The sequence below is a fragment of the Amblyraja radiata genome, chromosome 5 (genome assembly GCF_010909765.2).
Source record: "Amblyraja radiata isolate CabotCenter1 chromosome 5, sAmbRad1.1.pri, whole genome shotgun sequence".
In the NCBI taxonomy this organism is placed as follows: domain Eukaryota; kingdom Metazoa; phylum Chordata; class Chondrichthyes; order Rajiformes; family Rajidae; genus Amblyraja; species Amblyraja radiata.
In genome coordinates, this window is record NC_045960.1 from 112,388,193 (window position 1) to 112,415,307 (window position 27,115).

The 27,115-nt window shown below is 50.3% G+C and overlaps 1 protein-coding gene across 2 annotated transcripts; it reads right to left on the reverse strand.

The window, feature by feature from the left end:
* traf3ip2 (TRAF3 interacting protein 2) lies at positions 1–26,504 on the reverse strand. 2 transcript variants are annotated; one of them, XM_033022008.1, is made up of 9 exons: positions 26,404–26,504; positions 17,943–18,650; positions 12,699–12,915; positions 9,193–9,389; positions 7,036–7,124; positions 5,305–5,373; positions 3,071–3,187; positions 2,535–2,609; positions 1–919 (listed from the first exon to the last, which is right to left on the reverse strand). In XM_033022008.1, exons 1-9 carry the CDS (start codon positions 26,441–26,443, stop codon positions 764–766), a joined length of 1,668 nt encoding a protein of 555 aa, XP_032877899.1. In that variant the 5' UTR covers positions 26,444–26,504; the 3' UTR covers positions 1–763. The 2 variants fall into 2 exon arrangements, with proteins under 2 accessions (XP_032877899.1, XP_032877898.1); XM_033022007.1 differs by having other exon boundaries at positions 12,699–12,918.
* Positions 26,505–27,115: the final 611 nt, after the last annotated feature.

Here is a 27,115-nt window from a genome sequence, read left to right on the forward strand (position 1 = left end):
TATTTCCACCACCAAAATATGGTTAAAAATGCTAATTATCAAGGTATATTACATTAAATGACCAAAGTTGCCTTGTTGCACATAATTACTAGCATTATTTTCAAATTATCTGGTGTTAAACTATGTCGTTTGTCAGTCAGAATATGCCTCAGTTGTGAAAAACCTCTTTCTACCCCAGCTGAGGTCACTGGTGCATACCCGAAACAAGCTACAGACTCTATATTCATGTCGATATTTTGTGCATTACAAATACCTTTGAGAACTTTAGCAATGTTTTGTATTTCTTCAAGCTAACAGCGATAACCACATATACTAAACACTACCCTACACACACTAGGGACAATTTACAATTTACAGAAGCCAATTAACCTACAAACCTGTGACGTCTTTGGAGTGTGGGAGGAAACTGGAGCACCCGGAGAAAACCCACGCAGGTCATGGGGAGAAGGTACAAACTCCGTACAGACAGAACCCGTAGTCGGGATTGAACCCGGGTCTCCGGCGCCGTGAGGCAGCGACTCTACCCGCTGCACCGCCGAACTGCCCCAATGTCACATTGAGTTGCGCTGCTCCAGATGAGAATGTCATTGTTCTATCTGGGACACACCGACAATAGAACACTCTTGACTCTTGACGGCTTACGGATGGGCGAAGTTTCGGGTCAGCACCCTTCTTCAGCGACGTCCACTTTGAGCGGGCTGCCCGCCTCCCTGACGTTGCGGGGGAGGGAGGGTAGGGGTGCTCCGTGGACAGGTGGAGCCACTCAGAGGGTTTTGATGGGGACGGCGTGGATGGTGGGCAGCTGCCCGATGGGGGGGGCCACAAACTCCTCCACCCTCAGCAGCCGCAGCAGGATACGCTTGCCGTCTCTCGGCCACGAGAACACATGCGTGTTCTGCAGCCAGACGGGCACGTGTGTCTGCGGGGAGAGTGAACACGTCAGTAACATACATGTGATTGTGATCATGTACAGTCAATAGATAATAGACAATCGACGCAGGAGTAGGCCATTCGGCCCTTCGAGCCATTCAATGTGATCATGGCTGATCATCCCCAATCAGTACCCCGTTCCTGCCTTCTCCCCATATCCCCTGACTCCGCTATCTTTAAGAGCCCTATCTAGCTCTCTCTTGAAAGCATCCAGAGAACCTGCCTCCACCACCCTCTGAGGCAGAGAATTCCACAGACTCACCACTCTCTGTGAGAAAAAGTGTTTCCTCGTCTCCGTTCTAAACGGCTTACCCCTTATTCTTAAACTGTGGCCCCTGGTTCTGGACTCCCCCAACATCGGGAACATGTTTCCTGCCTCTAGCGTGTCCAAACCCTTAACAATCTTACATGTTTCAATGAGATACCCTCTCATCCTTCTAAACTCCAGAGTGTACAAGCCCAGCTGCTCCATTCTCTCAGCATATGACAGTCCCGCCATCCCAGGAATTAACCTTGTAAACCTACGCTGCACTCCCTCAATAGCAAGAATGTCCTTCCTCCAAAGGATGTACAGGTCAGTAGGTTAGTTGGTTTGGTATAAGTGTAAAATCGTCCCTGGCGTGTGTAGGATAATGTTAGTGTGCTGGTCAGCACCGACTCGAAGGGCCGAATGGCCTGCTTCTGTTCCTGTATCTCGAAACTAAACCTTGAACTAAATGCTCCCACTTTTTGCATCCTGCACTCTCAGGGGCAATTTACTTAAGCCAATTAATCTACAAACCCGCACGTCTTTGGGATGTGGGATGACCCGGAGAAAGCCCTGGAGGTCACGGGGGGGGGGGGGGAGCGTACAGACTCCAGCCGAGGTCAGGATGGAACCCGGGTCTCTGGTGCTGTAAGGCAGCAGCTCTACCCGCTGCTCCATCGTGCCGCTGAATTGTTTTTGTCAACTAACTGAATTACAATGAATTCAAGCATCAGAAACCCAGGATACGTGCGCAGTGACTATATCAGGGGCTTCATAGATTGATGCAAAGTGATAGAGCTAGACGGCACGGGAGAAGACACGCCGCATTTAACAGATCCTCCGCATTTAGTTTAGTTTAGAGATACAGCACGGAAACAGGCCCTTCGGCCCACCGAGTCCACGCTGACCAGCGATCCCCGCACACTAACACTATCCTGCACACACTAGGGACAATTTACTAAGCCAATTAACCTACCAAACTGCACATCTTTGGAAAGTGGCAGGAAACCGAAGACTATATTATCGCACTGTATTTGTTATTTATCAAACTTTTATTTTCTCTTTCCCTGTTATATACAATATTTACATATTCACATATTCTGTAAGAATTTCATTGTCCCATCCAGGACATATGACAATAAAACACTCTGGAACTCGGAGAAAACCCACGCAGGTCACGGGGAGAAGGTACAAACTCCGTACAGACAGCACCTGTAGTCGGGATGGAGCCCGGGTCTCTGGCGCTGTGAGGCAGCAACTCTACCGCTGCACCACTGTGCCGCCCAGTATTTACAGATTTGGTTTGAATCTATGTGTTTTATATGTTTGAATCTTTAGAACACCTGGTTTTACTTGCCTTGGTAGCATTTGGAAACAATACAGGGATAAATCTGAAGTTCATGCTTGCTTGTTGGATGAATTCAATCTGCATCTACAACAAACAAAATATACAGCTTAAAAAAGACACAGAGTGTTGGAGTAACTCAGCGGGTCAGGCAGCATCTGTGGAGAACATGGATAGGTGACGTTTCACAGAGTGCTGGAGTAACTCAGCGGGTGCAGCAGCATCTATGGAGCTAAGGAAATAGGCAACGTTTCGGGCCGAAACCCTTCCGGGTTTCAGCCCGAAACGTTGCCTATTTCCAGAAGGGTTTCGGCCCGAAACGTTGCCTATTTCCTTAGCTCCACAGATGCTGCTGCACCATAACTCAGCGGGTCAGGCAGCATCTGTGGAGAACATGGATAGGTGACGTTTCACAGAGTGCTGGAGTAACTCAGCGGGTCAGGTGGGGTGGCGGGGGGGAGATGGTGGGGGAGGGAGGGTGTTGGGGGGGGGGGGGGAGGTGACAGGGAGGTTGATGGGTAAACAGGTCAGGTACCGGGAGGTCTCACCATTCTGTGGATGTATCTGGTGTGCAAGCCATGCTCATCTCCCAGTTGCTCAAATCCAGTTCCCTCGATATCCCACTTGTACTTCGGACTGATGGCGATGACTATCATCACTTCTCTCTGCAAACAACGACACGGAAACAGCTGAAATCGCCAACATTCGTAAGAATGGAGATCTCTCTCGTGTAAATTCCTTTGGAAGATTGCGAACATTCCGTATGTCGACAGACATAACAAGAGGAATCGAATATAGGAGCAAAGAGGTCCTTCTGCAGTTGTACAGGGCCCTAATGAGACCACACCTAAAGTATTGTGTGCAGTTTTGGTCCCCTAATTTGAGGAAGGACATTCTTGCTATTGAGGGAGTGCAGCGTAGGTTTACAAGGTTAATTCCCGGGATGGCGGGACTGTCATATGCTGAGAGAATGGAGCGGCTGGGCTTGTACACTCTGGAGTTTAGAAGGATGAGAGGTTATCTTATTGAAACATATAAGATTGTTAAGGGTTTGGACACGCTAGAGGCAGGAAACATGTTGCCGATGTTGGGGGAGTCCAGAACCAGGGGCCACAGTTTAAGAGTAAGGAGTAAGCCATTTAGAACGGAGACGAGGAAACACTGTGGAATTCTGTGCCTTAGAGGGCGGTGGAGGCAGGTTCTCTGGATGCTTTCAAGAGAGAGCTAGATAGGGCTCTTAAAGATTGTGGAGTCGGGGGATATGGGGAGAAGGCAGGAACGGGGTACTGATTAGGGATGATCAGCCGTGATCATATTGAATGGCGGTGCTGGCTCGAAGGGCTGAATGGCCTACTCCTGCACCTAATGCCTATTGTCTATTGTTATGGGGAGAAGGCAGGAAAATGGGATTGAGAGGCAGAGATCAGGCATGATTGAATGGCAGAGTGGACTCGATGGGCCGAATGGCCTAATTCTGCTCCTATAATGTGAACTTGTGGAAAGTTCACGTTAGAACACGTTATTGTGGAAACTTGTGACACCTACTTGAGGCAGCATTCTATGAGTCTCATTCTTCACCCTCTCCAAAGACCTTTAGACTTTAAACAGAGAGCACAGCAACAGGCCATTCGGCCCACCGGGTCAGTGCCGACCAGCGATCCCCGCACACTAACACTATCCTACACACACCAGGGACAATTTACATGTTCACTGAAGCCAATTAACCTACAAACCTGTACGTCTTTGGAGTGTGGGAGGACACCGAAGATCTCGGAGAAAACCCACGCAGGTCACGGGGAGAAGGTACAAACTCCGTACAGACAGCACCTGTAGTCGGGATGGAACCCGGGTCTCTGGCGCTGTGAGGCAGCAACTCTACCGCTGCGCCGCCCACCGTGCCTCCATTAGATTAGTCTGTTCAGTTCTTCGATCAAATTCAAATACATTCAATTCAAACAGCCATCAGGCGAACAGGTGATCCAGGGATCTCCCCAGTTGCTAAACACTTCAACTCCCCTTCCCATTCCCACACTGACCTTTCTGTCCTGGGCCTCCTCCACTGTCAGAGTGAGGCCCAGCGCAAATTGGAGGAACAGCACCTCATGTTTTGCTGGGGCAGCTGACACCCCAGTGGTATGAACATTGACTTATTTAACTTCAAGTAATCCTGGATTCCCCTCTCTCCCTCTCCACCCCTCCCCCACACCCAGTCGTCGTACTAGTTTCACTGTCGTCCTCTTGAATTCCACCGTCAATATTAACTCATTATCATCTACTCCACAGCCAACAATGGACCATTGTGGGCTCCACATTTCCTTGAACATCATTGCTTTCTGCATATCTTCCATTCATTTGTCCTAAATACCATCAAAATCTCTCATCTCCTTTCACCCGACTCTCAGTCTGAACAAGTGTCTCGATCCGAAACGTCACCTATCCATGTTCTCCACAGATGCTGCCTGACCCGCTGAGTTACTCCAGCACTCTGTGAAACGTCACCTATCCATGTTCTCCACAGATGCTGCCTGACCCGCTGAGTTACTCCAGCACTCTGTGAAACGTCACCTATCCATGTTCTCCACAGACGCTGCCTGACCCACGGAGCTAAGGAAATAGGCAACGTTTCGGGCCGAAATCCTTCTGGAAATAGGCAACGTTTCGGGCCGAAACCCTTACGGGTTTCGTCCCGAAACGTTGCCTATTTCCTTCGCTCCATAGATGCTGCCTGACCCGCTGAGTTACTCCAGCACTCTGTGAAACGTCACCTATCCATGTTCCTTACATTCATCACGTATCCTTCCATCCACTTGATGATGTCTGTTCCACGAAATGAGTTCTCAAACATGTCGATCTGTTGGACAACCAGATGCAGGGAGAATGGGGTTAGGAGGGAGAGAGAGATCAGCCATGATTGAATGGCGGAGTAGACTTGATGGGCCGAATGGCCTAATTCTGCTCCTATCCCTTATGACCTTATGAGTGTGATGTATGTAATATAATTAGCATATGTTATGTCTTGTGCGAGGGGACGCATGCGCTAGGGGAGACTCATGGTGGCGTCCAGCAATAAAGAACCTTGTTAGTTTACTCCTGTATCTGAGAGTTCTTTTAAGTCAGTTCCAAGTACCCAAAATACACTACAATTGGCGACGAGGATGGGATAGAGTTTGTGAACTCACCCACAGGACACTACAATGACCTTATAGGTCATTGAGGCCGGCTCTTTGAAGGCGATCGCACGGAATCCTACACAACTGACTTGTTTTTAACCAAAAATAAAATCAATTTAATCAATAATTTACAAAGCAAAACAATAAAAACAACCCCAGCACCACAATACTGTAGACAATAGACACTAGGTGTGGGAGTAGGCCGTTCGGCCCTTCCAGCCAGCACCGCCATTCACCACCGGAAACTGGAGGAGCAGCACCTCATATTCCGCTTGGGCAGTCTGCACCCTAGCGGCATAAACAATGACTTCTCCAATTTCCGGTAGCCCTTGCTGTCTCCTCCCCTTCTCACCTCTCCCTCAGCCCTCGGGCTCCTCCTCTTCCTTTCTCCTTTCTTCTCACTGCGCCTCCCACCCCCCCCACCCCCTACATCAGTCTGAAGAAGGGTCTCGACTCGAAACGTTGCCTATTTCCATAGATGCTGCCGCACTCGCTGAGTTTCTCCAGCACTTTTGTCTACCGCCATTCAATGTGATCATGGCTGATCATCCCCAATCAGTACCCCGTTCCTGCCTTCTCCCCATATCCCCTGACTCCGCTATCTTTAAGAGCCCTATCTAGCTCTCTCTTGAAAGCATCCAGAGAACCTGCCACCACCGCCCTCTGAGGCAGAGAATTCCACAGACTCACCACTCTCTGTGAGAAGAAGTGTTTCCTCGTCTCCATTCTAAATGGCTTACCCCTTATTCTTAAACTGTGACCCCTGGTTCTGGACTCCTCCAACATTGGAAGGCCAGGGAAAGTGTCTGCCTAATACGGGAGCCATGTGCGCAGTGCAAAGGCAGGAGCATGGGGTTAGGAGGGAGGGATAGATCAGCCGTGATTGAGGAAAACATGAGAAAAACATTTTTCACACAGAGAGTGGTGAATCTCTGGAATTCTCTGCCACAGAAGTTAGTTGAGGCCAATTCATTGGCTATATTTAAGAGGGAGTTAGATGTGGCCCTTGTGGCTAAAGGGATCAAGGGGTATGGAGAGAAGGCAGGAACAGGATACTGAGTTGGATGATCAGCCATGATCACATTGAATGGCGGTGCAGGCTCGAAGGGCCGAATGGCCTACTCCTGCACCTATTGTCTATGTTTCTATGTGCAGCACAAACAAGCAAGGCGGAATACAGATGTTGCATTATTGGGACACGAGTAATAATCGAAGGTAGGCACAGAATGCTGGGCCGAATGGCCTAATTCTGCTCCTAACACCGACAAACTTATGAACATACACTGTTTCTGGGGTAGAAACGCTGAAGGTCAAGGAATCAAGGAATTGAGAAAACTACTTACTGCCGTCTCAAAGCCATTGGCGCGGAGAAAGTTGACAAAGGAGAAGATCTCATTCGCTGTATCCAAGGAGTACGTCACAAACACCTTCCCTAGTGTAACAAAACATGCACGTCAACTACTTGTCCCGATGGGAAGGGTGGAGAGAAGATCAAAAATTCCACAAATTCACAACTCTCTGGGTGAAAAAGTTTTTTCTCACCTCAGTCTTAAATGACCTCCCCTATATTATAAGACTGTGGACCCTGGTTCTGGGCTCGCCCAACATTGGGAACCTTTTTCCTGCATCTAGCTTGCCCAGTCCTTTTATAATTTTATATGTTTCTATAAGATTTTCCCCTCATCCTTCTAAACTCCAGTGAATACAAGCCTAGTCTTTTCAATCTTTTCTCATATGACAGTCCCGCCATCCCAGGGATCAATCTCGTGAACCTACGCTGCACTGCCTCAATCACAAGGAGGACTCGAGGGCATGAGTTACAGGGAGAGGTTGAGCAGGCTGGGATTCTATTACCTGGAGCGCAGGTGGATGAGGGGTGATCTTACAGAGGTGTACAAAATCATGAGAGGAATAGATCGGGTAAATGGATAGTCTTTTACCCAGAGTAGGGGAATCCAGGAGCATAGGTTTTAGGTGAAGGGGAAATGAATTAATAGGAACATGAGGGGTGACATTTTCCATGGTTCCATGGCATCCAGAGCCCTAGTGAGACCACACCTGGAGTATTGTGTGCAGTTTTGGTCCCCTAATTTGAGGAAGGACATTCTTGCTATTGAGGGAGTGCAGCGTAGGTTTACAAGGTTAATTCCCGGGATGGCGGGACTGTCATATGCTGAGAGATTGGAGCGGCTGGGCTTGTACACTCTGGAGTTTAGAAGGATGAGAGGGTATCTCATTGAAACATATAAGATTGTTAAGGGTTTGGACACGCTAGAGGCAGGAAACATGTTCCCGATGTTGGGGGAGTCCAGAACCAGGGGCCACAGTTTAAGAATAAGGAGTAAGCCATTTAGAACGGAGACGAGGAAACACTTTTTCTCACAGAGAGTGGTGAGTCTGTGGAATTCTCTGCCTCAGAGGGCGGTGGAGGCAGATTCTCTGGATGCTTTCAAGAGAGAGCTAGATAGGGCTCTTAAAAGTAGCGGAGTCAGGGGATATGGAGAGAAGGCAGGAACGGGGTACTGATTGGGGATGATCAGCCATGATCACATTGAATGGCGGTGCTGGCTCGAAGGGCCGATTGGCCTACTCCTGCACCTATTGTCTATTGTCTGTGTATCAATGTTGAATGCGTGGCATTTGCTTGATCATCGTCTGGTTTGATCCGTCCTTGATGATGCTGCTGGCCTTGCCGCGGCAGCGTGAGGGGCAAGCGCTGTCAATGGAAGGGAGGTTGGTTTGTGTGATGGTCTGGGCTGGGTCCGCAATTCTCTGTCTCTCCCCGACTGCACAGTGCGGGAACGGTGATGGCCCTGTCCCACTTACGTGTCCTTAGCACGCAAATTACACGACCTCGTGGTCGCACTGAAGCGTACGGGCATCGTGTGGCCACGCGGGGCCGGTCCCACTGAGAAGCGCGGAGGGGTATGTAGTTGTGCGCGACATCGCGCGGGGCTCCGAAATCTTTGTAGTGAACGAAATCTTCGCGCGCCAACGGCCTGTCGCGTAACTGACGGCCAAAGTGGGACAGGCCCAAGACCCTGGCGCGACGCAACATCTCACCTCCAACAGCAGCAGAAGCAGGCAAACGATCGCCGAGCTCGGCCTGGGGCTCACGGCCGTTGTGGTCCGGATCCGCCCCCACTTCTACTCCCAGAGCGGGGCCAAGAAAATTGAAGATAGACACAAAATGCTGGAGTAACTCAGCGGGACCAGCAGCATCTCTGGAGAGAAGCAATGGGTGACGTTTCGGGTCAAGACCCTTCTTTCAGACTGAAGAGTCTCGACACAAAACATCATCCATTCCTTCTCTCCGGAGATGCTGCCGGTCCCGCTGAGATACTCCAGCTTTGTGTCCATCTTCAAGTGACGTCACGCGCTCCAGACGCCTGTGCGTACGCATGAAGTCGCGAGCGACCATTGCGCCTCAAGGCGACAACGAGGTCACGTAATTAGCGTGGCAAGGACACGTAAGTGGGACAGGGGCTTTAGACACTTACGCAAGGCGTGGGGGAGGTCGATGGTCCTCAAACTGCCCGGGGATGCGGAGGCAGTGGTGGGGTCTCGTAGGCCACGGGGAGGGGGAGGGGTAGCACCATTCCATACAGGATGCTCCTCATGCCCAGCACCAGCACCATTGGGAAGGCCAGCTCTCTCCACACCAATCCCTCTGATGTTGGCAGCAGACACGTCCTCCCTAGAAGAAGGAACATGTTTTAATAACATAACAGTTTTATTGTCCAGAGCCCAAAACACAACAATGACATTTGTGAGAAGGTTATTGGCTGCAACCTCCCCTCCATTGATGAACTGTACACTGCAAGGGCCAGGAAGCGAGCGGGCAAGATCATCTCTGACCCCTCTCACCCTGGCCACAAACTCTTTGAATCACTTCCCTCTGGAAGGCGACTCCGGACTGTCAAAGCTGCCACAGCCAGACATAAAAACAGTTTTTTATCCACGAGTAGTTGCTCTACTCAACAGCCAAAAATCTGTAGCCTCCCTTTGATCTGGTATTTTGTTGGTTCACAGGCTTGATCAATGATGTTTTATCATTAATGTTTTATTATTATTAATGTTTAGTATTTTCTGAGTCATTCGTAACTGTCACTATATGTCATGTTGTTACTTGTGGGCGGAGCACCAAGGCAAATTCCTTGTATGTGAATACTTGGCCAATAAACTTACTTACTTACTCCATAAGTCCATAAATTGCTCGAACAGAACTAGGCCATTCGGCCAATCAAGGTTTGTAGGTTAATTGGCTTCTGTAAAATAGTCCTCTGCGCCTAGGATAGTGCTAGTGTACGGGATTATTGATTTTCGTCGGGGTCTCCTGAAGGGCCTGTTTCCATGTTGTATCGCTAAAGTCTAAAGTCTATAGGACACACAAAAACCTGGTGACTCTGGTGTACTGCCTGAGGGTAACCTCGTCATATGCTGAGAGAATGGAGCGGCTGGGCTTGTACACTCTGGAGTTTAGAAGGATGAGAAACATCTCATTGAAACATATATGATTATTAAGGGTTTGGACACGCTAGAGGCAGGAAACATGTTCCCGATGTTGGGGGAGTCCAGAACCAGGGGCCACAGTTGAAGAATAAGGGGTAAGCCATTTAGAACAGAGATGAGGAAACACTTTTTCTCACAGAGAGTTGTGGGTCTGTGGAATTCTCTGCCTATGGTAAGCACATAAAATGTATGTAGTGGGTACGTCGGAGCTCGGGGACATCTCTTAGCGGCTCGTAACGCTAACTGCAGGTACTCGGGAAACGCGGTAAGCTCGGGAAGACTCGTGAAGATTTTTCAACATGTTGAAAAATGTCCACGAGAGCCCCGAGTACCTACGAGCGGCCATTACCGTAAATTCTCCGAATTTCGAATCAGGGGAAACTCAGGAGAACTCTTGAATTAGCTCGTACAGTGGGACAGCCCCATGACTCCGCTATATTTAAGAGCCCTATCTAGCTCTCTTTTGAATGTATCCAGAGAACCGGCCTCCACTGCCCTCTGAGGCCTGCTAGCTTATGGAAGGGCCGTTCAGAAGCCTGATAACAGAAGGGAAGAAGCTGTTCCTGAGTCTGGTGGTGCGCGCTTTCAAACTTCTGTACCTTCTGCCGGACGGGAGCGGGGAGGGACAATTGCTGACAATTTCTGTGAAGATAAGTTAGCTTCACACCACAGCTCACTTTATTCTTTGTTAAATCCCCTCTGTGGTCTGCAGCTGAACCCACATACACCAGTCTCCCTCTCAACATCCAGGTCACAGAGCAACCGTCGATCCAGATACTGCACAGCAGGTCAAAATCACTGGCCTCAAAATACCGGCTCCGGGCTGGGATCTCATTGAAACATATAAGATTGTTAAGGGTTTGGACACGCTAGAGGCAGGAAACATGTTCCCTGATGTTGGGGGAGTCCAGAACCAGGGGCCACAAACAGTTTAAGAATAAGGAGTAAGCCAGTTAGAACGGAGACGAGGAAACACTTTTTCTCACAGAGAGTGGTGAGTCTGTGGAATTCTCTGCCTCAGAGGGCGGTGGAGGCAGGTTCTCTGGATACTTTCAAGAGAGAGCTAGATAGGGCTCTTAAAGATAGCGGAGTCAGGGGATATGGGGAGAAGGCAGGAACGGGGTACGTAAGCTCCCCCGCGCCGGGCGATCAAACTTCGCGGCGAACCTTCTGTGGCGTTGGAGCTCCCGACAAGCCTCTCCCGGGACTGCGAGCCCTTGATGGTAAGTCCGCAGGCCGCGGTGGGAGCGATCACAGGCAAGGGATCAGCTCCGATGTTAAGTCCGCGCCCCACGGTGGGGCTCACGACATTCCGAGGTGGCCTTTCAACTCCTTCGAGCCCTTTAAGAGCCCTATCTAGCTCTCTCTTGAAAGTATCCAGAGAACCGGCCTCCACCGCCCTCTGAGGCAGAGAATTCCACAGACTCACCACTCTCTGTGTGAAAAAGTGTTTCCTCGTCTCCTTTCTAAATGGCTTACTCCTTACCCCTTATCCAGCCCCGACGCGAGGTTTGATCGCCCGGTGCGGGGGAGCTGACATCCCCCCCGATGCAGGAGCTGATCGCCTCGACACGGAGGGCCAAAACGCCGCCGGCTACGGGAGTCGAGATCGTCCCGTCAACGGGGGTGGGGGCTCGAGGCCTCCGACCGAGGAAGAACAACAAGGGAACAACAAGGGAAGGACTTGGAACTTTATTTCGCCTTCCATCACAGTGAGGAATGTGTAGGAGTCACTGTGATGGGTGTCCATGTTAAAATGTGTTTTGAGTCTGTTGCTATTTTAAATTGTATGATGACCTGGCCAGTGAAATTTCACTACACCAATTGGTGTATGTGACAATAAATGAACCTTATGTACCTTATGAACTACCCGCTGCAGTACCCGCTGTGTCGTCTGTGCTGTCTGTGTGGAGTTTGCACGTTGTCCCTGTGTGTCTGTGGATTTCCTCAATGCCCCGACCCACTAAGGCAAGCATGGACATGTCTTCATAAGTCATAGTGGCAGAAATAGGCCATTCGGCCCATCACGTCTACTGTGCCGCCCAGTTCAAAGTGACCCAAGTAACCCAGCAGACAAAAATGCTGGAAAACTCAGCGGGTGAGGCAGCATCTATGGAGCGAAGGAATAGGTGACGATTCGGGTCGAGACCCTTCTTCAGACTGGTGTGGGGGCGGGGGGGGGGGGTTGGGGGTGGGGGCGGGAAGAAGCAAGGAAGAGGCGGAGACGGTGGGCTGTGGGGAGAGCTGGGAAGGGGAGGGGAAGGAGGGAGAAAGCAAGGACTACCTGAAATTGGAGAAGTCAATGTTCATACCGCTGGGGGGTAAACTGCCCAAGCGAAATATGAGGTGCTGCTCCTCCAATTTGCAGTGGGACTCACTCTGGCCATGGAGGAGGCCCAGGACAGAAAGGTTGGATTGGGAATGGGAGGGGGAGTTGAAGTGCTGAGCCACCGGGAGATCGGGTTGGTTATTGCGAAGTAACCCAGTAACTCACTCTTGTTGCTCTGGCAACGGTGGTCCTGGCACGAAGATGCCCGGCGGTGGTCCAGCCCGAGGGTACCCCTGTGGGTGGGGATGGGGGGTGTTAACCCCGCGGTGCCCGGGTGGATGGGCAGCCGCTTCCACCGCCGCCCGGCGATACGTCACGTTAGGATGGGGTGGGTGATCCGTGCCGTCGTGGCACCGTGGCCATTGCCGGCCGTTGGCACCGTCTGCTGGTACAAACACACGGGGGGGGCAAAGCCTGGCGTTAACTCAACCGGCACATCCCAGCAGCCAACATCACCAACAACCACCCACACTGAAGCAACAACCAAGACAGTAGACAAAAGTGCTGGAGAAACTCAGCGGGTGCAGCAGCATCTATGGAGCGAAGGAAATAGGCAACGTTTCGGGCCGAAACCCGGAAGGGTTTCGGCCCGAAATGTTGCCTATTTCCTATAGTGGAGATTGTTCAACTCTTTGCATGGAGCGAAGGAAATTGGCAACGTCGCCCATTTCCTTCACTCCATAGATGCTGCTGCACCCGCTGAGTTTCTCCAGCACTTTTGTCTGCCTTCGATTTTCCAGCATCTGCAGTTCCTTCTTAAACAAAGACCAAGAAAGCCCACCAACGCCTCCACCTCCATCACACATCCAGATGTGGACTCCGGTATCTCGCCGAGACCAAACGCAGGCTCGCTCGACACCTCTGCTCCATCCCCCTAGACCTACCTCATCTCCCGCTTCATAAACACTTAAACCCCCCCCCCCCCCCCCCCCCCCCCCCTTCCCATCCCCACACAGAAAGCTTTCTGTCCTGAATATAGGAGCAAAGAGGTCCTTCTGCAGTTGTACAGAGCCCTAGTGAGACCACACCTGGAGTATTGTGTGCAGTTTTGGTCCCCTAATTGGAGGAAGGACATTCTTGCTATTGAGGGAGTGCAGCGTAGGTTCACAAGGTTAATTCCCGGGATGGCGGGACTGTCATATGCGGAGAGAATGGAGCGGCTGGGCTTGTACACTCTGGAGTTTAGAAGGATGAGAGGGTATCTTATTGAAACATATAAGATTATTAAGGGCTTGGACACGCTAGAGGCAGGAAACATGATCCCGATGTTGGGGGAGTCCAGAACCAGGGGCCACAGTTTAAGAATAAGGGGTAAGTCATTTAGAACGGAGACGAGGAAACACTTTTTCGCCCAGAGAGTGGTGAGTCTGTGGAATTCTCTGCCTCAGAGGGCGGTGGAGGCCGGTTCTCTGGATACTTTCAAAAAAGAGCTAGATAGGGCTCTTAAAGATAGCGGTGTCAGGGGATATGGGGAGAAGGCAGGAACGGGGTACTGATTGGGGATGATCAGCCATGATCACATTGAATGGTGGTGCTGGCTCGAAGGGCTGAATGGCCTACTACTGCACCTATTGTCTGTTGTCTATTGTCACCCTCCCATCCCCACACACAAAGCCTTCTGTCCTGGGCCTCCTCCATTGTCACAGTCGGGGCCCAGCGTAAATTGGAGGAACACCATCTCATATTTCGCTCGGGCACCTTACAACCCATCGGTATGAATATTCAACATTGACTTCTCCAACATCAAGTAACCCTTGCTTTCCCTCTCTCTCTCCATCCCTCCCCCACCCTGGATATGTTTCCATACAGTGGATATATTTAAGGCAGAGATAGATAGATTCTTGAACAGTACGGGTGTCAGGGGTTATGGGGATTAGGCAGGAGAATGGGGTTGAGGGGGAGAGATTGATCAGCCATGATTGAATGGTGGAGTAGACTTGATGGGCCAAATGGCCTAATACTGCTCCTATCACTTATGAACGTGAACACTCCCTCTTCTTCCCTCTCCGGCCCGGCAGGAGCGTTACTCCAGCACTTTGTGCCTTCCCTTGGGAAACCAGCACCTGCAGTTCCTTGTTTCCCCATTTGGACTGCTGTTTGACAATAGACAATAGACAATAGGTGCAGGAGTAGGCCATTCAGCCCTTCGAGCCAGCACGGTCATTCAATGTGATCATGGCTGATCATCCCCAATCAGTACCCCGTTCCTGCCCGCTCCCCATATCCTGACTCCGCTATTTTAAGAGCCCTATCTAGCTCTCTCTTGAAAGTATCCAGAGAACCGGCCTCCACCGCCCTCTGAGGCAGAGAATTCCACAGACTCACCACTCTCTGTGTGAAAAAGTGTTTCCTCGTCTCCATTCTAAATGGCTTACCCCTTATTCTTAAACTGTGGCCCCTGGTTCTGGACTCCCCCAACATCGGGAACATGTTTCCTGCCTCTAGCGTGTCCAAACCCTCAATAATCTTATACGTTTCAATGAGAACCCCCTCATCCTTCTAAACTCCAGAGTGTACAAGCCCAGCCGCTCCATTCTCTCAGCATATGACAGTCCCGCCATCCCGGGAATTAACCTTGTAAACCTACGCTGGGCTCCCTCAATAGCAAGAATGTCCTTCCTCAAATTAGGGGACCAAAACTGCACACAATACTCCAGGTGTGGTCTCACTAGGGCTCTGTACAACTGCAGAAGGACCTCTTTGCTCCAGTATGAAACTGCACACAATGCTCACAATATTTACCTCGAGCTGAGGCGATAGTTACAAGATTAGGATGCTTGCTTGCTGGTGTCGTGTGTGTTCGGCTGGAAGGCGTGAAGGGTGTCAGTTGAGGGGAAATTGCACGTCAGGAAGCTGAGAAATGGCCCGTGTTATTGACGAACGATTTTCCCAGGGCTGTTAAGGCGTAGAGGAACCGCAGTAGCGGTGAGGGGGGGGATAGGAGCGCGGTGCGGGGTGTAACGGCTCTGCCACAGACGTTCAGCGCTCACACCAAGACAGACGAGGAGCCGCCAGCCATCACGTCTGTCACCACAGGCCAATACTCTGCCCCTCCATCAGTGCACACGGACAGCCTCACCGCTGCCCGAAGTCTAGATGTTTCCTGTAGATAAGGGAGTGTGTATGTGTGATCAGGACATGTCCTGTGGCCCAGAGCCACATCCACTGCAGGAACACACACACAACACACACACACACACCTCATATCTCCCTTGTGCAGCTTACAACCCAGTGGAGATAGGCAACACAAGAAGGATGAGGGGGGGATCTTATAGAAACATATAGAATTATAAAAGGACTGGACAAGCTAGATGCAGGAAACATGTTCCCGATGTTGGGCGAGTCCAGAACCAGGGGCCACAGTCTTAGAATAAAGGGGAGGTCATTTAAGACTGAGGTGAGAAAAAACTTTTTCACCCAGAGAGTTGTGAATTTATGGAATTCCCTGCCACAGAGGGCAGTGGAGGCCAAGTCACTGGATGGATTTAAGAGAGAGTTAGATAGATCTCTAGGGGCTAGTGGTATCAAGGGATATGGGGAGAAGGCAGATACTGGTTATTGATAGGGGATGATCAGCCATGATCATATTGAATGGCGGTGCTGGCTCGAAGGGCCGAATGGCCTCCTCCTGCACCTATTTTCTATGTTTCTATGTTTCTATTAAAAGTGGCAGCGTTAGAGTTGCTGCCCCACAGCGCCAGAGACCCGGATTTCCCCCTAATCCTTAAACTGAGAATTACATTGCTTGAAAAAAATTCATTCAATTCTTGATGAATCTGACAGTTAATCTCGACGGCACAGTGGTGCAGTGGTAGAGTTGCTGCCTCACAGCGCCAGAGACCCGGGTTCCATCCTGACTACAGGTGCTGTCTGTACGGAGTTTGTACCTTCTCCCCGTGACCCGCGTGGGTTTTCTACGGGCGATCCGGTTTCCTCCCGCGCTCCAAAGGCGTGCGGGTTTTGTAGATTCATTGGTTGCGGTAAAATTGTAAATTGTTCCCAAGTGTGTGTGGGGTAGTGTTAGTGTGCGGGGATCGCTGGCCGGCACGGACACGGTGGGCCGAAGGGCCTGTTTCCACGCTGTATCTCTAAACTAAACTAAAATACACAATAGCTTGAGTAACTCAGCAGGTCAGGCAGCATCTGTGGAGAACATGGATAGGTGACGTTTCACAGAGTGCTGGAGTAACTCAGCGGGTCACCTATCCATGTTCTCCACAGATGCTGCCTGTGTCTCTATGTCTCTGTGTCTCTGTGAATCTGTGAATCTGTGTCTCTGTGTCTCTGTGACTCTGTGACTCTGTGTCTCTGTGACTGTGGAATTCTCTGCCTCAGAGGGCGGTGGAGGCCGGTTCTCTGGATGCTTTCAAGAGAGAGTTAGATAGGGCTCTTAAAGATAGCGGAGTCAGGGGATATGGGGAGAAGGCAGGAACAGGGGATGATCAGCCATGATCACATTGAATGGCGGTGCTGGCTCGACGGAGCGAATGGCCTACTCCTGCACCTATTGTCTATTGTCTATTGTGTCTCTGTGTTTCTGTGACTGTGTCTCCGTGTCCCTGTGTCTTTGGAGTTTTTGTTTATTCTTCCACAAAGGTTGCGAATGTCACTGGCAATATCAACATTTACCATCCATGAAGACACAAGGAACTTGGATAGGACAGGTTTGGAGGGATATGGGCCAAACGCAGGCAGGTGGGACTAGTGTAGATGGGACATGTTGGCCGGTGTGGGAAAGTCGGGCCGAAGGGCCTGTTTCCACGCTGTATCACTCTATGAACTACAGATGCTGGAATCTTGAGAATCTAGAATTTTCTATGTAATAGGAGATAAATATTCCTCAAGTTGACCCATACGCAAATGATTTACTCAGAAGATAGAGGGTAGACAAAAATGCTGGAGAAACTCAGCGGGTGAGGCAGCATCTATGGAGCGAAGGAATAGGTGACGTTTCGGGTCGAGACCCTTCTTCAGACTGATGTGGGGGTGGGGGGAGGGCAGGAAGAAGAAAGGAAGAGACGGAGACAGTGGGCTGTGGAAGAGCTGGGAAGGGGAGGGGAAGGAGGGAGAAAGCAGGGACTACCTGAAATTGGAGAAGTCAATGTTCATACCGCTGGGGTGTAAACTGCCCAAGCGAAATATGAGGTGCTGCTCCTCCAATTTGTGGTGGGCCTCATTGTACCTTGACTCCACCCTATCCCCCCCTTGGTCTAGTCCCTCCTGACCTATGTCCAAGATACACCTTCATACAATAGACAATAGACAATAGGTGCAGGAGTGGGCCATTCGGCCCTTCGAGCCAGCACCGCCATTCAATGTGATCATGGCTGATCATCCCCAATCAGTACCCCGTTCCTGCCTTCTCCCCATATCCCCTGACTCCGTAATTTATACAAAAGATGTACTTACATGGGAGATGCTGTGGCTGTGAACCTTGTTGATGCTGGTATTGGAGTCCACCTGGAGAAGCTGCAGGGAGCTGGGCTGGGATGACCAGGCTGGGAAACACTGGATGGATGTGGGAATGGGCCGGGGGGAATTCCACGGACCACAGTGGGCCTGGAGGCACGGAGAGGAGTGGCCCTGGGGGGTCCAGCTGACCCAGGCCAAAGTCATCCTGGGATTCGTAGCCGGTGTCCTGGCTGGGGAGGTGGGAGCGTTGCCGGCGGCGTGGGAGGTGGGCGAGGGGGTCTGGGGTTAGACTGGGGGCCGCCCCCCACTCCCCGCTGCCCCGTGGATGCCCGCGGCCTACGGAGGGGAGGCAGTGGTTCCTGTCGAAGGGGGCCCCCTCTGTCTCCGGCGGGCACCAATCCCGGCAGTCCTTCCCGGATCCGGGAGATGAAGAACGCTCCGGGCAGCTCGCGGCGGCAAAGTCGTTGACGTCGGACTCCATGGGCTCCTGGGATACACGCTGAGGTGGCGGTGGGGAGAGGGAGCGCTGACACACGTGGCTCGCCACCGGGGGGCGTGGCGGTGAGCAGCGCAGGCGGCTGGCGGGGCCACGGGCTGCAGGTTCCCATGCATCGCTGCTGCATTGCTGCCGGTCACCGACCGCACGGTGGCTGCATGTGGGCCCAGGCTGCAGCCAGGAACACACCTCCTCTGGCTCACTGCCATCTGGAACACACAAGGGGAGACCATCAGTTCATAGGTGATAGGAGCAGAATTAGGCCATTCGGCCCATCAAGTCTACTCCGCCATTCAATCACGGCTGATCTATCTCTCCCTCCTAAACCCCATTCTCCTGCCTTCTCCCCATAACCCCTGACACCCGCACTAATCAAAAATCTATCTGTTTCTACCTTAAAAATATTCACTGACTTGGCCTTATTTAAGAATAAGGAGTAAGCCATTTAGAACAGAGACGAACAAACACTTTTTCTCACAGAGAGTTGTGAGTCTGTGGAATTCTCTGCCTCAGAGGGCGGTGGAGGCAAGTTCTCTGGATACTTTCAAGAGAGAGCTAGTTAGGGCTCTTAAAGATAGCGGAGTCAGGGGATATGGGGAGAAGGCAGGAACGGGGTACTGATTGGGGATGATCAACCATGATCACATTGAATGGCGGTGCTGGTTCGAAGGGCCGAATGGCCTACTCCTGCACCTATTGTCTATTGCCTCCACCGCCGCCTGTGGCAAAGAATCCCACAGATTCACCACCCTCTGGCTAAAGAAATTCCTCCTCATCTTCCTAAAAGAACGTCGAGTAGATGCCATCGACTATATTGTTGGGCAGAATCGGATCATTTTCTCTGGAGAATCTGCGATTAAGGGGAGACTTGAAAGAAGCATGTTGAACTATGAGAAGTGTAGATAGGGTAGACAGTCAGAACCTTGTTTCCAGGAGGGAGAAGTCAAAGGCAGCGTGGTGGCGCATCGGTCGAACTACTGCCTGATGGAGATATCTGACGAAGGGTTTCGGCCCGAAACGTCACCTATTTCCTTCGCTCCATAGATGCTGCTGCACCCGCTGAGTTTCTCCAGCGTTCTTGTGTACTGCCTGATGGGCCTGACCCACGGTGATTATTTCGGTGACTGCTGGCATCATTGACTGACGTATCAGGTCACTGACAATGTATCGACGGGCGGTGATTTTTCAAGTGTCGCAGCATTTTATTTTGTCGCCGCTGGATTTTGAAATGTTCAAAATCTTTTGGCGACACTGATATGACGGCGGCAGTCGCTGGAAAAAATCACCAGGTGGGACAACAGGCCCTTCACAGCACTAGAGGCCCGGGTCCCATCCACTAAATGGCTGCCTCGACTGTAATCATGTGTTGTCTTTCCGCTGACTGGATAACATTCTTGCCGTAGAGGGAGTACAGAGAAGGTTCACCAGACAGATTCCTGGGATGGCAGGACTTTCATATGAAGAAAGACTGGATAGACTGGTTTGTACTCACTACAATTTAGAAAATTGAGGGGGGATCTTATAGAAACGTACAAAATTCTTAAGAGGTTGGACAGGCTAGATGCAGGAAGATTGTTCCCGATGTTGGGGAAGTCCAGGACAAGGGGCCACACAGTTTAAGGATAAGGGGGAAATCTTTTAGGACCGAGATGAGGAAAACATTTTTCACACAGAGAGTGGTGAATCTGTGGAACTCTCTGCCACAGAAGGTAGTTGAGGCCACAGTTCATTGGCTATATTTAAGAGGGAGTTAGATGTGGCCCTTGTGGCTAAAGGGATCAGGGGGTATGGAGAGAAGGCAGGTACAGGATACTGAGTTGGATGATCAGCCATGATCACATTGAATGGCGGTGCAGGCTCGAAGGGCCGAATGGCCTACTCCTGCACCTATTGTCTATGTTTCTATGTTTCTATAACACACAATAGTTTTCACTGGACCTCAGTGAACGTGACAATAAACTAAACTGTACTACACTGCACGCACTAGGGACAAATTTACCAAAGCCAATTAACCTACAAACCTGTACGTCTTTGGAGTGTGGGAGGAAACCGGAGCACCCGGAGAAAACCCATATGTTGACGGGGAGAAGGTACAAACTCCGTACAGACAGCGCCCGTGGTCAGGATTGAACCCGGGTCTCTGGCGCTGTGAGGCAGCAACTCTACCGCTGCACCACCGTGCCGGCCGAGTAAGTAAGTCTAGGTAGAAACAAGGAACTGCAGATGCTGGTTTACCAAGGAAAGGCACAGAGTGCCGGAGTAACTCAGCGGGTGCAGCAGCATCTATGGAGCTAAGGAAATAGGCAACGTTTTGGGTCGAAACCCTTCCGGGTTTCGGCCCGAAACGTTGCCTATTTCCAGAAGGATTTCGGCCCGAAACGTTGCCTATTTCCTTAGCTCCATAGATGCTGCTGCACCATAACTGAGTGGGTCAGGCAGCATCTGTGGAGAACACGGATAGGTGACGTTTCGCGGAGTGCTGGAGTAACTCAGCGGGTCAGGCAGCATCTGTGGAGAACATGGATAGGTGACGTTTCACAGAGTGCTGGAGTAACTCAGCGGGTCAGGCAGCATCTGTGGAGAACATGGATAGGTGACGTTTCACACAGTGCTGGAGTAACTCAGCGGGTCAGGCAGCATCTGTGGAGAACATGGATAGGTGACGTTTCACAGAGTGCTGGAGTAACTCAGCGGGTCAGGCAGCATCTGTGGAGAACATGGATAGGTGACGTTTCAGATCTGAAGAAGGGTCCCAACACGAAACGTCACCCATCCATGTTCTCAGCTGATTTACTTCAGCATTTGTTTAAGAAGGAACTGCAGATGCTGGAATAATCGAAGGGAGACAAAAATGCTGGAGAAACTCAGCGGGTGAGGCAGCATCTATGGAGCGAAGGAATAGGTGACGTTTCGGGTCGAGACCCTACTTCAGACTGATCTTCAGCATTTTGTTTCTTTCTGAAGTAAGGATAATGTTTTTTTTACCAAAAGCGCAAGTTGTGGAGTCAAACTTTAACCCTCTTTCTGGGAATTTAAGCAGGGCATATTCTGCAAGTGTTCTTTCTGTGAAAAGTGTGTGTCAGTGACCTTGCCTATTCTCAAGAGTGCCCTCGATTGGTGATTCCATTCCTTTCATTTCTTTCCCTTTATATCTGCAACTCAAACAGGCTGATTATGAAATATGTAGAGTGTTGTGATAAATGTGATCAATCAGATAAGTTTCGGTGTAAGTTTATTATTAGGGCTAGAGTGTAAAGGAGTGTTTTGCATGCTATCCAAACAGATCAGATAACACTGTACACAAACTCAAGCACAATAGGTGGAGCAAAGGGGAATATACAGAGTGCAGAATATAGTTCTCAGCGTTGAAACGCATCAGTTCCACAGACAAAGAGTTCTCAGCAACGTAACCATGTAGCAGGGAGATCAGTGTGTGGCCAGGATGGTGTGGGTCTTTGATGATACTGCCAGCCTTTTTGAGGCAGCGACTGCGATAAATCCCCTCGATGGAAGGAAGGTCAGAGTCGATGATGGACTGGGCAGTGTTTACTACTTTTTGTAGTCTTTTCCTCTCCAGGGCGCTCAAGTTGCCGAACCAAGCCACGATGCAACCGGTCAGCATGCTCTCTACTGTGCACCTGTAGAAGTTAGAGAGAGTTCCTGCCTCACAGCGCCAGAGACCCGGGTTCCATCCCAACTGCGGGCGTTGTCTGTACAGAGTTTGCACGCTCTCCCCGTGACCTGCGTGGGTTTTCTCCGGGCGGTTTCCTCCCACACTCCGAAAACGGACAGGTTTGTAAGTTAATTGGCTTTGATAAAATTGTAAAATGTCCCTGGTGTGTGGGATAGTGCTAGTGTGCGGGTGATTACTAGTCACTTGATGGGCTGAAGGGCCTGTTTCCACTCTATGTCTCAAAGCCATACATATCTACAATCAGTTCAAACTCATGCACGATAGGTAGAGCACCCGCTGAGTTTCTCCAGCAATTTTGTCTACCCTAGACTTTATGAAGTGGTGTTGTGAGAATGATTTTACATCACTGGCCTGTCATAGCTCCCATTCCACCACACAAACCAACCTCCCTTCCATTGACTCCATCTACACCTCACGCTGCCTCGGCAAGGCCAGCAGCATCATCAAGGACCAGTCGCACCCCGGCCACTCCCTCTTCTCCCCTCTCCCATCGGGCAAGAGGTACAGAAGTGTGAAAACGCACACCTCCACATTCAGGGACAGTTTCTTCCCAGCAGTTATCAGGCAACTGAACCACAGAAGGCTGTGGAGGCCAAGTCAGTGGATATTTTTAAGGCAGATACAGATAGATTCTTGATTATAGACAATAGACAATACTTCAGTTGTCAGAGGTTATGGGGAGAAGGCAGGAATTTGGGGTTAGGAGGGAGAGATAGATCAGCCATGATTGAATGGTGGAGTAGACATGATGGGCCGAATGGCCTGCTTATAACCATATAACCATATAACCATATAACAATTACAGCACGGAAACAGGCCATCTCGACCCCTCTAGTCCGTGCCGAACACATAATCTCCCCTAGTCCCATATACCTGCGCTCAGACCATAACCCTCCATTCCTTTCCCATCCATATAACTATCCAATTTATTTTTAAATGATAAAAACGAACCTGCCTCCACCACCATCACTGGAAGCTCATTCCACACAGCCACCACTCTCTGAGTAAAGAAGTTCCCCCTCATGTTACCCCTAAACTTCAGTCCCTTAATTCTCAAGTCATGTCCCCTTGTTTGAATCTTCCCTACTCTCAGTGGGAAAAGCTTTTCCACGTCAACTCTGTCTATCCCTCTCATCATTTTAAAGACCTCTATCAAGTCCCCCCTTAACCTTCTGCGCTCCAAAGAATAAAGCCCTAACTTGTTCAACCTATCTCTGTAACCTTCTGCTCCTATCACCTAGGTTAATTGGCTCGGTGTAAATGGGAATTGTCCCTAATGTGTGTTGGATAGTGTTCGTGGTCGGCGTGGACTCGGTGGGCCGAAGGGCCTGTTTCCGCGCTGTATCTCTAAACTAAACTAAACTAAACTAAACTCCTCCCCACACATCTCCTTTAAACTTGGCCCCTCTCACCTTAAAGCCATGTCCTCTAGTCTTTGACATCACCACCCTGGGGAAACAGATTCTGACTGTCTTTGCCTTTCATCATTTTATACGCTGCTATCAGTTGTCCCCACAACCTCTGGCGTTCCAGAGAAAACAATCCAAGCCGATGAGATGTTTCTCATCATCCAACGTTCCACAGATCCAAGCAAATGCAACCCAACCGCTTGAGAAAGAAAGAATAATGGGGAGGCCATTTAAGACTGAGGTGAGGAAAAAAAATTTCACCCAGAGAGTTGTGAATTTGTGGAATTCCCTGCCACAGAGGGCAGTGGAGGCCAAGTCACTGGATGGATTTAAGAGAGAGTTAGATAGAGCTCTAGGGGCTAGTGGAATCAAGGGATATGGGGAGAAGGCAGGTACGGGTTATTGATAGGGGACGATCAGCCATGATCACAATGAATGGCGGTGCTGGCTCGAAGGGCCGAATGGCCTCCTCCTGCACCTATTGTCTATGTTTCTATGTTTCTATGAATGAATAAGTTTATTGGCCAAATATTCACATACAAGGAATTTGCCTTGGTGCTCCGCCCACCAGTGACAACATGACATACAGTGACAACGACTTACAAGAAGGGAGAGAGAGAACAAGGAACTTCAGAACAAGGAAATTCAATTAACCTGATGCCAGTAAACACATATGCGCTGGAATCTATTATTATGTAAGTGGAGATAGCACGTAGAACGTGGTAATAAGCTCGGGCGGGGTCAACGAAGAATTATGTGAGACACAAGAAACTGCAGATGCTGGAATCTTGAGCAAAACACAAAGTGCTGGAGTAACTCAGCGGGTCAGGCAGCATCCAGAACCAGGGGTCACAGTTTATAGACAATAGACAATAGGTGCAGTGTAGGCCATTCGGCCCTTCGAGCCAGACTCCCCTAACATCGGGAACTTGATCAGAAATGTTATCAATAGACAAAGTGAATTCATCGGTACTTAAGATTATTAAGGGTTTGGACACGCTAGAGGCAGGAAACATGTTCCCGATGTTGGGGGAGTCCAGAACCAGGGGCCACACAGTTTAGGAATAAGGAGTAAGCCATTTAGAAAGGAGACGGGGAAACACTTTTTCTCACAGAGAGTGGTGAGTCTGTGGAATTCTCTGCCTCAGAGGGCAGTGGAGGCCGGTTCTCTGGATACCTTCAAGAGAGAGCTAGATAGGGCTCTTAAAGATAGCGGAGTCAGGGGATATGGGGCGAAGGCAGGAACGGGGTACTGATTGGGGATGATCAGCCATGATCACATTGAATGGCGGTGCTGGCTCGAAGGGCCGAATGGCCTACTCATGCGCCTGTTGTCTGTTGACTATTCACTTTGACAGAAATAACAGATGAATGAATGAATAAGTTTATTGGCCAAGTATCCACATACAAGGAATTTGTCTTGGTGCTCCACCCACAAGTAACAACATGACATACAGTGACAGTTAAGGATGACACGTAAAACATTAAACATTAATAATAAAACATTATCGATTAAACATGTGATTTAAATACGCATTTGTTAAATGGTGAGGGATTGGAAGATGCTGATGTTAGAGATCTATGTGTCTGATCTGAGTTGGATGATCAGCCATGATCATATTGAATGGCGGTGCGGGCTCGAAGGGCCGAATGGCCTATTCCTGCACCTATTTTCTATGTTTCTATGTGCAGCACAAACAAGCAAGGTGGAAGACAGGTGTTGCATTATTGCGACACGAGTAATAATCGAAGATAGACACAAATGCTGGAGTAACTCAGCGGGTCAGGCAGCATCTGTGGAGAACATGGATAGGTGACGTTTCACACAGTGCTGGAGTAACTCAGCGGGTCAGGCAGCATCTGTGGAGAACATGGATAGGTGACGTTTCACAGAGTGCTGGAGTACTCAGCGGGTGCAGCAGCATCTATGGAGCTAAGGAAATAGGCAACGTTTCGGGTCGAAACCCTTCCGGGTTTCGGCCCGAAACGTTGCCTATTTCCAGAAGGGTTTCGGCCCGAAACGTTGCCTATTTCCTTCGCTCCATAGATGCTGCTGCACCATAACTCAGCGGGTCAGGCAGCATCTGTGGAGAACACGGATAGGTGACGTTTCACAGAGTGCTGGAGTAACTCAGCGGGTCAGGCAGCATCTGTGGAGAACATGGATAGGTGACGTTTTGGGTCGAGACCCTTCTTCAGACTGAGCAGTCAGAGATGCCTGTCTCGCTGAGTTACTCCGGCATTTTGTGTCTTTGATTTACACCAGCATCTGCAGTTCCTTCCTAAACAGGAGGAGTAACACTGTTTTATTTCGGGGCCTCGGAAGCTCAGCTATGTTGTTAAGCTGGAAAGAATCATAGAAACATAGACAATAGGTGCAGGAGGAGGCCATTCGGCCCTTGCACTGGAAGGCAATACCTGCTTCCTTGTACTGGAGAGGACAGAATACCTTGTCACCTACCTTGCATTGGAGAAGATAGAAACATAGAAACATAGAAAATAGGTGCAGTGTAAAAAATGATTTTCTCATCTCGGTCCTAAAAGTCTTCCCTCTTATCCTTAAACTGTCTAACTGTAAAGATAGTAGACAGTCCTACCTTGCAATTGAAAGAACATGTCCCTACAATAGACAATAGGTGCAGGAGGAGGCCATTCGGCCCTTCGAGCCATTCAATGTGATCATGGTTGATCATCCCCAATCAGTACCCCGTTCCTGCCTTCTCCCCATATCCCATAGCTTGCACTGGAGAGGGGGGAACATGTCCCCTCCCTTGGTTGTTGGTAAGAGCAGATAGCTTGTGACAATGGGCTCACATTGTCGCCCAGCTTGTGTTGTTGGTGCGTGGAGATGTGTCCTACCTTGGACTTGAGGAGTGAGGATTGGGCTGCCGGCTTGCATGGCTGTCCCGGCCGGGTCAGCGCCGCTCGCTGTCTGCAGTCTCTCTGTAGGTGTGTGTGTGTGTGTGTAGGTGTGTGTGTATGTGTGGGGTGCAGGTATGCATGCGCCTTGAACCAGGAACAAGGAAGACACTCGGGTTAAAACCCGGGGACTGCCGCAACTCGCCCTATGCAAATACACAGCGCTGGAAATCCCCTGCAGTCCTGCCTGCCCCCCTCTCTCTCTCTCCCCTTCCCTCTCTCCCTCTCTCCCTCACTTTTTCCTTCCCTCTCCCTCTCCCTCCCTCCCTCTCTCACCCCCTCTCTCCCTCTCCCTATCTCTCTCTCTCTCCCTACCTCTCTCTCTCCCTCCCTCTCTCCGGCCATCCCCCTCTCTCTCTCTCTACCTCTGTCTCTCTCCCTCCCTCCCTCTCCCCCCCTCCCTCCCTCCCTCTCTCCCTCTCTCTCCCTCCCTCACTCTCTCTCTTTCTGTCTCACCCTCCCTCTCTCCTTCCCTCCATCTCTCTCTCTCCCTACCTCTCTCTCCCTCCCTTTTTCCTTCCCTCTCTCCCACTCTCTCTCCTCCCCCTCTCTCCCTCCCTCTCTCTCATTCTCTCTCTCTCTCTCCCTCTCTCCCTCCCCCTCTCTCTCCCCCTCTCTCTCCCTCCCTCCTTCCTCTCTCCCTCTCTCTCTT